Below are 13278 nucleotides of genomic sequence, written 5' to 3' on the forward strand. Positions count from 1 at the left end.
ATTCTGTGCCTAGATGACCAATATTACATTCAGGACTTGTTAAAGGACAGAAAAAAAAACAGTGCCTCAAAACATTCAAGATGAACACAGCAGTCCTCGGTATTCAATGTCATGGCCATTCCAGAAAGAAAAGGTCTAAGTTCAGTGCTGTGAACCTTTCTGGCTGCCTTCCATGGAGGGAGGTTGGAATGAGCTTTGCCCTGGGCTGACACTCTTCCTTGTCACTGATTAACAAGCTTAGTAGGAAGTCTGCTTCACTGACATCCTGCTCTGCCTGGAGAGTGATATTTAGCAAAGCTTTGGTGAGCAGAAAAAATGTCCACTCGCTACCACCAAGCTGCTAGTGATAGCTACCTGGAACTTCTGAAAGAGGCTACCAAGAGAGATCTGAATCTTTCTGATGAAGATGGCATGACTCCCACACTCCTGGCAGCCTACCATGGGAACTTGGAAGCCCTAGAAATAATCTGCAGCAGAGGGTAATATCAACCTGATGGTTTTGATTGGAAACTGTTTATGGTAGGATTTTGCAGACAACAGCAAGAGGCAGGGAAAAAGTGAAAATACTTTGCTTTCTTTCTAGTCTGTGTAAAAAATTGTCTTTTTAGAGAAAAGGAGAAAATTCTCCAGAGATGCTCTCTTTTCACTCTGAGAACTGGCACCATGTGTTGGCTGATCCTTTATGAGCCACACTCACACAGATCCTGAACTCTAAGGCGCTATTATTTGCCTTGGGGGAAGATATTTTAATTCTGTGTCTTTAAAAATATTTTCCATGACGTGCAAATTCTTGACTTTTTAAAAAGAGATCACTGATCTACTTGGTTTTAAGATGTCAACCTTGACTGGAACAAATGATGTGTTTTTATTTTTTCATCTATGCCATTAAAATCTCACAGCGTTTTAAAAAAATATTCAATCCTAGTGCAAGCTCATGATTCTTAGGTGAAATTTCTGGCTTTATAGGCTATAAAAGGGACCTTCAGCCTGTCTTAACTTCATTACCTCTCTGGCTGTTAGATACATACACGTACACACACTCTCCCTGCAAATTCTGAAGCAGAAATTAGCTAGCTCTTGTCTTCTGCTTGTTACTGGAGGGGCTAGGCAGTGTTGGCAACTACAACCCAAAAAGGCTAAAGAAAGAAAAAAAGAAAATGTGAGTAAAGGAGACAAGTGAATTTATTTCGATCCAACACATATTTATTTATACATATTTATACATGTAGGTTTTTGTTTACAAAATTTGCTCAGGCAGTTGTACAGTGGTCAGAGAAAATGTTCTGGGGCTGGTTTAACAGTTGAGATGAGGAATAAACTGGACTAGGATAGTGGCAGTGGGAATAGAGAGAGGTGGATGGATTTGAGTGGCAGGTGTGATGTAGAATTGGTTATGATTGACTGGATGCTGGGGGGTGAAAGGAAGAGGAGGATCAAGGCCCCAGATCCTGGCTTTGACAGCTTGTGGATGTTGGCACCCTTTATTGAAGTGAGGGGCACTTTAGGAAGTTATAGGAACCAAAGCTGGAGAGAGTTCCTGAGTTGAAAACTGAATGAGGAAGTAAGTAGAGTTGATGTACTCCATTCCTTTTGTTTAACTTCCGTTTCCCAGACACTGCCCTGTACCCCAACCCCTTTAGTCAGCCTTCTCCAGATGTAACACTGCATCATCTCTCCTCTTCTCCCAAACTTTCTCCACCTACTCAAAGTATACCACCTCTGCAAGTGCAGATGTCAGTTACTTCACAACCAGTGAAAGCCCTTGCACTTTTGAGGTCCAATTTAAATGAGAATGCCTAGACATTCTCTTTCTCTCTCTCTCTCTCCCCTTTGTATGCCTGAAACATTTTCTTGTACAAATTGTTCTACTGGTCTTCATTTATCACAAAAGTAACATAAGCTAAGCCCAGAAAGTTAAACCATATATATGCACACAAATTATAAAGAATAAAATGTCCTGTAATGCCATATATATAGTGTGTATAAGTATATATATAGTGTATATAAATATATGCATATATGTATATATATTATGTATAAATAAATATGCATGTATATTTGTGCACACACATGAAATAGTATACTAAGTAGACATTTTTTTGTGGTATGCAGTTTTTTTTTTTACTCCTCAATACATCATGAACATTTTTTCCATGTCAGTGTATATTCTTTTACAACTTAGTTTTCAGGGACTTCTTAGTATTCTAGTTAATAAATATATAAATACATTTCTAAGTCAGTCTCTCTTTCAGACAAATAACTTGTTTCTCATAGTTTAAACAGTACTGTGATGATTATCCTTGTACATAAATCTTTGCTCACATTTTCTTGAGAACAAATTCTACAAAGTGTTGGCTAAAAAAAAGGCAGAAAAAAAATTCTACAAAGTGAAATTTCTGGATCAATTGGCATGTACACAATTTAAAGACTTTTTTGGTGTCTACTGACAAATTGCCCTTCAGAAAGTGAGCACCCATTTTTGTCATTATTATAGGTCCAGAATGATATATCTATGTGCCTTTAATGTTCTTTTCTTTGGTTACTGGTGAGGTTGAACATTTTTTTATATTTAGTGGCCATAATAATTCCACTTTTGTGAACTATGTATTTATAACCCTGTCCCACTTATATATTGGGGTCTTCAACATTTCTCATTGATTTATTAAAAAATGATTTTAAAGTTAGAATATCAGTCTTTTGTCATTATATTTCCAAATATTTTCACAATGCATAATTCATATTTTTGACAGTGATATTTACTATAAATGAAAATACAAATATATGTAAGTATATATTTTATATATGTAAGTCTGTCAATTTACTATATAATTCCAACTTTGAGGTCCTGCCTAAATATTGACAGATATTTTCTTTAGTCCTTTTTTTAGTTTTAGTTTTTATTTTAAATAATTCATATATCACTTCTTTGATTTAAGATTTGGGGTTATGATCTGACTATGCTTTCTCCAAGTGGTTAGTCATTTGTCCCTAAACATTTTGTTATATAGTCCACCCTTTACCTATTTATTTGGCATGGTAATTTCTCTCAATGTAATGTCAAAATCCAGTCTATTGATTTATATTTATTAAAAACTGATTATGGGCATCAACATTCTAACCTTGATTTTTCTAGTCCTTCCTTCTCAACTCTTATCTCCTGGATCAATTCTAGTACATCCCAGATTTTGTTTCCTTCTCTCCAGAAGTATTTAAGATCTGTTAAGTTGGCCTGGTGTAGTCTTATAAAAATGTCTTGTAAGGGTTTTCATAGGTCACCTCCCATTTTCACCATAGCCAATCTTTAGGCGCTTGTGTGAAAACAAATTGCCCATTAAATTTAAGGGGGCTAAAAAGAGAAACCAATCAAAAATTGAATCAATTATTGAGGTCTATCGCAGTCTGATGATTTTAGTGTTTTCCTGCCGCTACCTGATTGAACCATGGATCATGTGGCAACCATTAATATTCAAACTCTGGCTTTGTTAAAACCTATTTTTCTTTCTTTTTTAATTTTAAAGATGGAAAGCAACAATTACATGTATTATCCTACACTGGGAAGATGGCCTCAATAACACAAAATTTCATTTTGCCTTTAAAATGTGCATGAATTTTTCTTTTTTAGTTTTTTTTTCATTTTCTAAAGTGGAATGTTTTCTTCCTTTCTGATTCTCAAAGGAATACAAACTTTTTGTAACATTTCATGTCATATTGGAAAATATACTTAATAAAGTAAAACTCACATGAATTCTCTCAGTCATTAACATTTGGGTGTATATCCCTTCAGACATTTCCCTTTGAGAACATGCACTTAAATGTACGTATGTTCAGCCCTTAAAAAGGCAATTACATTATACAAACTGTTCTGGAATCTTCTTCTAATTATTTAATAATACCTCATGGACCATTTGCACTTAAAAGTAGAGATGCACACCATTATTTTTAATGGCTACATGGTATTCTGTTTTATGGTTTCATCACAATTTATTTAATCAATTGCTTGTTCATGACATTTACTTTGAATCCAGTTTTTGTATAATTTGGAATGAACATCCTGGATCATTCTTCTTTGCACAAGGGTCTGATATTTCCTCAGGATAAATTCCTTAAGGCAGAATTATTGATTCAAATGGGTGCTATGTTTTACAGGCTTTTGGCACATATTGTGCCAGGAAATTTGAATCACTTTATGCTTCCTCCAGCATTGTTCATTTCCTCTCACTCCTGCCAAAACTGAGTAGTATTATTCTTTTTATTTGTTGCCTATCTGATAGGCAAATAGATGGTGGTGCATTGTTTTCACTTGCATTTATTTGATTACTAGTGAGTCTAAATATTCCTTCCTGTGTAGAAAAACATTTCTTGAAAGAGTGATTTTTTTTCTGAGAACAACTCCAAAAAAATCAAATCAACTTCAAAAGGAGAAACTGAAATGGAACAGATTCTCAGAGTAATTTAATATAAGCAAATTGCTTATTTTGTGACAATAATAGCAATCCAGCTCTAAAAATTATTGCCCAAATGTACTAATCTACAAAAAAGCAAGGGCAAAATATGATTACTTAAAATCTTTTCATTGAGTTTATCTTTTGGGAAAAAAAAAGGATAGGAAAAAAGTCAAATCAAAATTTTACGAATTTAGCTGAAGGAAACAATATATTGAATAACATCAGTATTGGACTCAGATCATCAAATGAGTTTGTGACTATCTGGACAGGTATGTGTAATGGTTCTATCAAGAAATGTGAAGGATATCAGGGATTGAAAGACAAAGACTGATTTTAGAAGGACCCCCAACTTGTCAATAGTAAACATTTTGATTTAAGTTGTACATCAGTTTGGAAAGTTGTCTGTAAACGGAATTTATTTCAAGTGGAAATAGCTTAAATGTACCAGGGAAACTCATGAATCAGCTTACTGACAGTTTCATCTTTAAATTTGGAATTTTGTGTTTCTTAAGAGAAGAACAGTCTTTGGGGTCACCTCAGATTTTCTTCATGTTCTTCCTATCTTGAAGGATCATTTAAGATCCCTCAGGATGGGAAAATTCCACTATTTTATGACCTGAAGCATGTAGATTTAACCCAAACATTTTAATACCTCTAACATCCTTACCACAGTTCATTCCTCTCAGTAATTTCTCTTTTAACTTACCCAATCGAATTTCAGGCAAATTTAATCCATATGTTTATGTTTACAGTAATGTCTTAGATGTTTTACAATCCCTCTTTTATGTCTTTTGAGTGTGGTGTTTGGTTAAAATAAATAAGAAGTGAAACTCCATCTTTGGGGGTGAGGTACTGTGCTCCCCTAAGATATACAGCTATTTTAAGGTTGAAAGAGGTTTCCTTTGATCCAAGACAAGTAAATCAGAAAAAAGGCTGTGCAACAGAACTGTGTTATTTAATATATTTGCTTTCCTTAGATTCAACTTTATTTTCTTTCCTTCCTCTTTGAACTTATTTCCCTTCCCTTATCTCTGGTCACACTGAAGTATACTCCTGGTGCCACAAATATGTAACATCACCTATATGTGCATCTGCTTACACTGTTCTCTCTGCTCAGAAGGAAGTTGCCAACTGCCAGCTTATGGCTGGATCTAGCCCACAAATATGTTTTATTTGGATTTCACTGTATTTTTCTCTTAAATTTGAGCCAACATTTAAAAATCAAAAAGCTTCACATGAAATTCTGGATTTCTGGCTTTGTTTGGAAAATGGAAACTCTGGCAATATTGTGTCTGCTTTTATTCAAGGTAGCAATCAGCCACAGCTGATCAATGTCTATTATTTTAGATGGAACTTGCACTTAATTATGACTTTGTTGAAAGAACAAACCTGGCCCCATTAAGTTACTTACATTACATTCTTGGCTTCTTTAGGTTGAGTTTGAGACATCTGCTATGAGATATGGATGATATAAAGGACAAAAGACACAGGTTTTTCCCTCTGAGACATATTATCTAGTTGGGGGGCAGGGCATGTTTGACAAATTAAGACTATAAGTGTTAAAAAGCCACAAGAGTCATCGCAGTGCTGCAGGAATTTACTAGATGGGTGTGAGAAAAAAATAAATATATGAAATTAAGGATTTTGAGTTTAGACACAAGGGAAATGGTAACAGGTAAAGTTTATTGAGTATTCATTATGTACCAAGCACGTTTCTAATGCTATATGTATGTTGACTGATTCACCTAATAGTTCTATGAGTAGGTAATATTATCCTAAATTTATAGATGAGGACACTGAGTCCTAGAAAAGTTGAACTTGAGGCCTCACAGCAGGTAAAAGGGAAAAGCTGAAGTGAGCTAACATAAGACCATATTGTGTTGGAGACCAGTAGACTTGGAGGCAGGCCTGATCCAAAGTGTATTGCCCATGTACTGATGGGAAAACCAATTACGTGCTTGGAGTCTTATTTTACCTCTCTGATAATTATTCTTTTCTTCCTTCTCTAAGAGAAAGATTGTGCTTGTCGTTGGGGGGCGGGCAGAGAATGTGTAAGTGCTTTGTAACCAAAAAGCCTGAAGAAGCCAAGGATTCCCATGGAGGAATTACAAATCTGATTCACCAAATTATAGGACACTGGTTGGGTCACCTTAACTAGTATAGCTCTCAACCTGCAGTGAGCCTAACCTGGGGATCTTGTTAAACTTCAGTTTCTGATTCAGGAAGTGTGGGATGCGGTCCAAGATTCTGCAGTTCTAACAACTTGCAGGTGATGTTACTGCTGCTGCTGCTGCTGGTCCAGGGACCAAACTTTAAGTGGCAAGGAATGGAAGGGCCACAGATTCTGCAGTTCTAACAACTTGCAGGTGATGTTACTGCTGCTGCTGCTGCTGGTCCAGGGACCAAACTTTAAGTGGCAAGGAATGGAAGGGCCACAGTGCATTAACATGCCAGTCGCAAGGGCATGGACCTTCTCTCCTGTTTCCACCTGCTACTTACCAGGAATGTTAAGAGGCCTTCTCAGGCTCTCTCTCCTGCCATCCCATGGGGCCAGCCTGGCCAAAGTTTACTGAGATCCTGATTTTGGAGTCTAGACTAGGGCAAAGGAAGATGCCCTTTAGTACCTGTATTATCAGAGTTCTCAACAGTGGCTTGGGGTCAGAGCCATAGTTAACAATAAGTTATTACTTTACTTTTCATTTGTGCCTGTTTGTAACTCAAGGCCTCACAGGAGAAGGGCAAGGGATGGGGGTTAGAGCCTGGGGCAGGATTCCAGTAGATATTCATTCCTCAAATCTTTTTTATCTACCATGTACCTGATTCTGCATCAGGCATGGGGTCCCTGGCCATAATGCTATCTAATAATGCCCCCAATTCTACCTTAAACCATTGCAGAACTACTCATAATTATGTGGAAATAAACTGAGGAATCAATAGACTCTTTGTACAAATATTAGTTGTATTAGACACTGTTTGCTTTCTGCCCAGTATCCATTCTTCTCTTCTTTCTTGCTGATGGGGAACCAGTTTTGTTCAGTTTTCATTTCCCTACCTATGACTCAGAGGAGGGTAGCAGTGGTGTATTGGAACTGGAATTGAGCACGTGGGCTCGTTGCCCACTGTGCAATGGAAAGACCAAGGCAATGGTCTTTTGCAGAGAGAAAAGGCTTTATTGCGGGGTGGAAAACAAGGAGACAAGAGGCACTGCTTTAGATCTGGCTCCTCGACTGGCATTTGAATGGAGTATATATCTTGGAAGTAGGGAACAAGAGGGGAAGCGTGCTCAGAAATGATTGATGGAAAGTAAGTGTAAGTTTCAACATAAGTTTCGGGAGTTCAAGGGTTCCCTGCACAGGCCAGACAGTCCTTCATGCCTCTTCATGGGTTGCATGTACAATTTCAGAGGTGGAGGAGTCCAGTACGTAACATGCAGTGGATTTTCAGCCTGCGACATTCAAAGTGTGCTATCAGTCATTCTAGTCCCTCAATGCGCCTGTGTGATGCTCATGCTCAACTGGAGGGGCTGTCAGCAAGTTGTTTGCATATCTGTGGTTTCCCTGATACTCTGCGAAACAAGCTTGATGTTCTCCATGTTATGATTTTTGTTTCTATCTTGTTTCTACCTTAGGGACCAAGATCCTTTAAGGTACAAGGTATAGTTTCAGAACCAGCTCTTACCAGCTGAGGAGAGATGACTGCTAAATTTTAGGAAGTTTGAATCAGATAAACAATCCGTTATTAAAAATAAAATTATATAAACTTAAAATTTAATAAACTATATTAAAAAGGTAATACTCAAAACTTACTACTTTCTAATTATTTTACCACATTTTTCTGTTATCTTTGCTCTTAAGATTACGCACATCTATTAAATATCTATGTGGTGAGAATAATTTATACTCAATTGACTGTGCACCTCTTCCAAATTCTGTGTCCAGTAATGTCACATTAGGAGCTTGAAATGTGCTATGGTGGTGTGTTTACACCACAGAAATTGGCGCATGCTATATAAATCAGAGCTTGATTTTTTTCCTGGGTGAGCTGGTTGTTAACATTTACCAGCACACCACAGGGTAATCCTATACAGGGGAAAAATCTAATTGATTTAAGATAAACAAGGTAGCTCTATTTCCTTTCCCTTAGGCACGTGGCCCAATTCTGGCCAATGAGACAAGAAAGTTGCTCATGTTGGGAGTTTCTCAGAAAGTTTTTCTTGCTTCTAACGAGGAGATACAGGGTAGATATGGGCTCTTTCTGTTTCTGGCCATGTGATGTCTGGATGTGACATATGTGGACCTTCAGAAGTTATCTTGTAACAGTGTCAAGGCAGGATTAACATGCATTTTGTTCTTTTAGTTTTTATTTTTTAGACCTCATGTTCAGAGAAGAAAATTAGCATGTATTTTTTATATTTTCTCTTCTAGAGGGGATCCTGATAGATGTGACATCTGGGGAAATACTCCTTTACATTATGCAGCCTCCAATGGTCATGCCCACTGTGTCTCATTTCTGATCAACTTTGGTGCCAACATCTTTGCCCTGGACAATGATTTACAGTCTCCACTGGATGCTGCTGCCAGCAGAGAGCAGAATGAATGTGTTGGTCTCTTGGATAAGGCTGCCACTGCCCAGAACATCATGAACCCCAAGAAGGTCACTAGGCTGAAGGAGCGGGCTCAGAAGAATGCCAGGAGGCAGATCAAAGAGTGTGAGAGGCTCCAGGAGAAGCACCAAAATAAGATGGCCTGCACCTACAACAAGGAGGAATCTGGGACTCTTTCTTCTTCCAAGGGCACTTTCTCCAGGTCATCCCTTTCAAATGTTTCTGCTTCCAACACATTTGGGTCACTGTCTAAGGGCATTAAAGACACCTTTAAAATAAGGTTCAAGAAGAACAAAGATACAGCAGAGCCGTTAGGGAAGGAGAGAACAAGTGGGCAGAAGAATGTGATGGAAGTGTTCAGAGAGGAGGAGGAGGACCCCTTCTCAGGGGACTTCAAAGAGAAGCTCCAGTTCTCAGTAAAGGCAGACAGCTGTGCGCAACACGAATCCATTCTCAACCGTCCAGGTCTCGGAAATGTTGTTTTTAGAAGGAACAGAATATTGAGCCCTGAAGACAGCTCAGACAGCAAGAGGGAGTTAGGGTTTAAAATGCCCAGTGAATTGCTTCAGAGACAAGGAGGACCTGAGGCTGATGAAGAGGGAGCGGAAAACCACCATGAAGATGATCTGCCTTGGGATGAGGAGGAAGTGGAATGGGAGGAAGATGTGGTTGATGCTACTCCCCTGGAAGTGTTCTTGCAGTCCCACTACCTGGAAGAATTCCTCCCTATTTTCATGAGAGAGCAGATTGATCTGGAAGCTCTGCTGCTTTGCTCTGATGAGGACCTTCAGAGCATACAGATGCAGCTGGGTCCCAGGAAGAAAGTCCTTAATGCCATAAACAGAAGGAAGCAGGTGCTACAACAGCCTGGGCAGTTGGTTGACACCAGCCTCTGATGGAGTGTTGGGTCAACTGGGTGAGTCTGCAGCAGTGGGGTGATGCTGTGGCCCACTGGAAACATTTCAGGCATTACCCACTCTCTACCCAGTACCAGACTACTGGGTTTCTAGGATTTTGGAGGTGTCCATCTAAGAGGCCCAAATTCTACTCTGAGAAATACTCTATACCTGTCCACATAAACCACTAATGAGAAACTCAAGGAGACCTGGGAATAAGAAAATGACATTTCTCTTCAATTATCTTTTTGATATTTTTGAATATAGAAAGGATTAAATGGATGACAGAGAAGGGAAAAAACTTTCTTCACTTTCCTAACTCTGGACTGAAAATTATAATCTCTCATCACATTAGCTGCTGCTTAATTTCTGATCCTCATAGCTAGGGATTCTAACTCCAGTTCTGTCCTTAGCTCTATGACTTTACCTGTTGCTGGAGACTAAAGTTCCTCCATTGGCCTGTGGCGTTATGCCCAACTTAAATGTGTCTAACCCCTCAACAGATATTTACACGTTTACAAGTAATAGAAATGGGTCTATAGTACTCCTGCCTGGGAACAGAGAGAGGATGGCAGGTAGAGAGAGAGAAGAAAGAAACAGAATGTATGGTACCTGTATGGACTGAATTTTGTCCCTCCAAAATTCTTATGTTGAAACCGTAATCCCTAATGTGACTGTACTTGAAGATATGACCTTTATTAAAGAGCTGATTAAGGTTAAATGAGGTCATAAAGGTGAGGCCCTAATTCCATATGACTGTTGTCCTTTGAAGAGGTAGAGACACTGGAGATGTGCACACACACAGAATAGGCTATGTGAAGACACAGCAAGAAGGCAGCCATCTGAAAGCCAAGGAGGAAAGCCTCAGGAGAAACCAAACCTTCTATCACCTTGATCTTTGGACTTCCAGCCTCCAGAGCTATAAGAAAATAAATTTCTGTTGTTTAAGCCACTCAGCCTGTGGTATTTTGTTACGGCAGCCCTAGCAGACTAATACAGCACTTAAGCAAGAGAGTCAGGGAGGAAAGAAAGAAGGATACAGAAAAGAACTCTGGCTTGTTAGATGATTTTTCCTAAAGGTAAGTGCCTCCTGAAACTTAAAAAAAAAGGAAAAAGAAATCTAGGTTCTTTGTAGGGAAAATTCAATTGTAAAAGTAAATTTTACCTTTTATGCTTATTATATACGTATCTCTTATTTACTGTTGTCTATCACCATTTCTGCACGTCTGAATACATGTAGGTTCTACAATATAAATTGTCAACACTAATACTGCTGCTGATGTTATTTAAATGGAAATCCCAAATTTAAGTGGAAACACTACTTGAATAGCTAAGTTTCACTGGATTTTTATAGCCAGCCTTGCATTAAATGGAATTTACCATTGATTATGTGTATAATATAGAAAAAGCTTCAGCATGCTTCCTGATTCACAGCTGTCTGTGTTACTTTAAGAGGCACCATGGGGGATACAGATGCTTAAATCTGATGAACAATTGGCACATTCTTCCTCAATGAATGGATCGAAAAGGTTGTCAGTCATTGAATAAATATGTTATACTAGGGGATGATTATGTTTACAAATACTGCATTTCATTGTTCTGGAATAAACTGCAGTTGTACATGAAATAATGTACATGAAAGCAGTAGTCACATAGAAGGCACTCAGAAAAAGTTTGTAGTGTCTCAGTCTTTCTCTATTAGTATGTCCTTATTGTAGATGCCAGGATCCTCTCTCCAAGTAACCCCCAGAATCTGCCTGATGAGACACTCATTGCTAGGATATAGGAGAAGTATAAGCCACTAGGAAAGTACTACTGTTAACAAAAAGGATGCTTTCCAGCAGTGCTTTGTACATCGTTGTCAGAGGTAAAAATAATATAGAAAGCCTGACAATGTATTCTAGCAAATGAGAGGTAGCATAAAGAATTTTGAGCTGGCAACCAGCATTGCTACTTGGAAGATGATAGAATAGTAAATGGAAAGGTGCTCTTAGGGAAAATAAGAAAAGACAGGCCAGCAAAAATGTTACTGGAATTCAGCATTATAGGATTTAGTCCTGCTTCATGGGATTTGATTATTTCTAATTGGAATTTGTCCGTGTTGCCCTACTGGGGGGCGGGGGTAGCAATTTGCTCAGAAATATGGGAAGGGGATGTTTGCCCAGCAGGACTGGAAGTTCTCACCAGGACCATCCCATTGGACTTTATGTCAGTTCTGTGATGAGATAAAGGGATATGAATTTGAAGAACACCTCAAGCGAGTGCGTGTTCTGTGGGTTTTAAAACCTCACATAAAACTTCCTTAACATTGCTGGATTAAAAAGGAGAGAGCAGACATAATCCCTTTATATAATAACAGTGAATAACATAAAACACAGTGAGGCCAGAATGGGTTGTTAGAAGGTGTTTTTTTTTTCCAATAGTTGCATTTTATTTTTATTAAGGTATCCCAGCTTATAGACTCCATAGGCTCATCTACCATTCTCTGAATAACTCCTGTTCCATTTAAAGGGTAAATACTATATTGATGATTATTGCAAAGACTGGCTTAAAGTGTATGAACCAAACAGAATTACCTTTGGTCTTACATATCAAGGAGCAAAGGAGGCAAATTAAACGGTTCCAGCTCCTGGGAATTCTCCTATGCCCACTTCCCTAGCAGAGAATACTACAATGTAAGCTCCTTTAGGACAGGGAATTTGCTCTGTCCTGTATTCACTGATATATCCCTTGTACCAAATGCCAATCCATCACACAGCAGGTATTCAATAAATATTGCTGAACAACAGAATGTGATGCCTAGGCTGAAGGCGGGATGCAGATTACTCTGGTCTGTTGATTCCTATGATTCTGACCGACTTCAGTGGTTCACACGGCATTTGAGGTGGGTGGGCGATGTGAAATGGAAAAGAGTAACTTTGAAAGGCAAAAAACTTCTTATTGCAAAACTACTCTTTTTTTTTTTTTTTTTTTCTTTTTGCGGTACACAGGCCTCTCACTGTTGTGGCCTCTCCCGTTGTGGAGCACAGGCTCCAGACGCGCAGGCTCAGTGGCCATGGCTCGCGGGCCCAGCCGCTCTGCGGCATGTGGGATCTTCCCAGACCGGGGCACGAACCCGTGTCCCCTGTATCGGCAGGCGGACTCTCAACCACTGCGCCACCAGGGAAGCCCGCAAAACTACTCTCGATCCATTTCCTGCCCTAACTCTAATATAGTTGGAGAGTCATCTGTGCTCTTTTGTGTGAAGACTATTTCTTTTCTGTTAGCAGCCTTAGCATGAGTTATTGTAGGGACTCTTATGAATGAAAGAAGGAATCTATGAATAAATTAAGGT

General features: G+C 38.7%; 1 protein-coding gene across 1 annotated transcript; it reads left to right on the plus strand.

Annotated features, from left to right (window-relative positions):
* Positions 1-315: 315 nt before the first annotated feature.
* On the plus strand, positions 316-9944 carry ANKS4B (ankyrin repeat and sterile alpha motif domain containing 4B; the record flags this gene model as incomplete). The annotated part of the gene is made up of 2 exons (XM_079720127.1): positions 316-479; positions 8870-9944. 2 exons carry the CDS (start codon positions 316-318, stop codon positions 9942-9944), a joined length of 1239 nt encoding a protein of 412 aa, XP_079576253.1.
* Positions 9945-13278: the final 3334 nt, after the last annotated feature.

Source organism: Hyperoodon ampullatus, assembly GCF_949752795.1.
Source record: "Hyperoodon ampullatus genome assembly, chromosome: 14".
NCBI lineage: Eukaryota > Metazoa > Chordata > Mammalia > Artiodactyla > Ziphiidae > Hyperoodon > Hyperoodon ampullatus.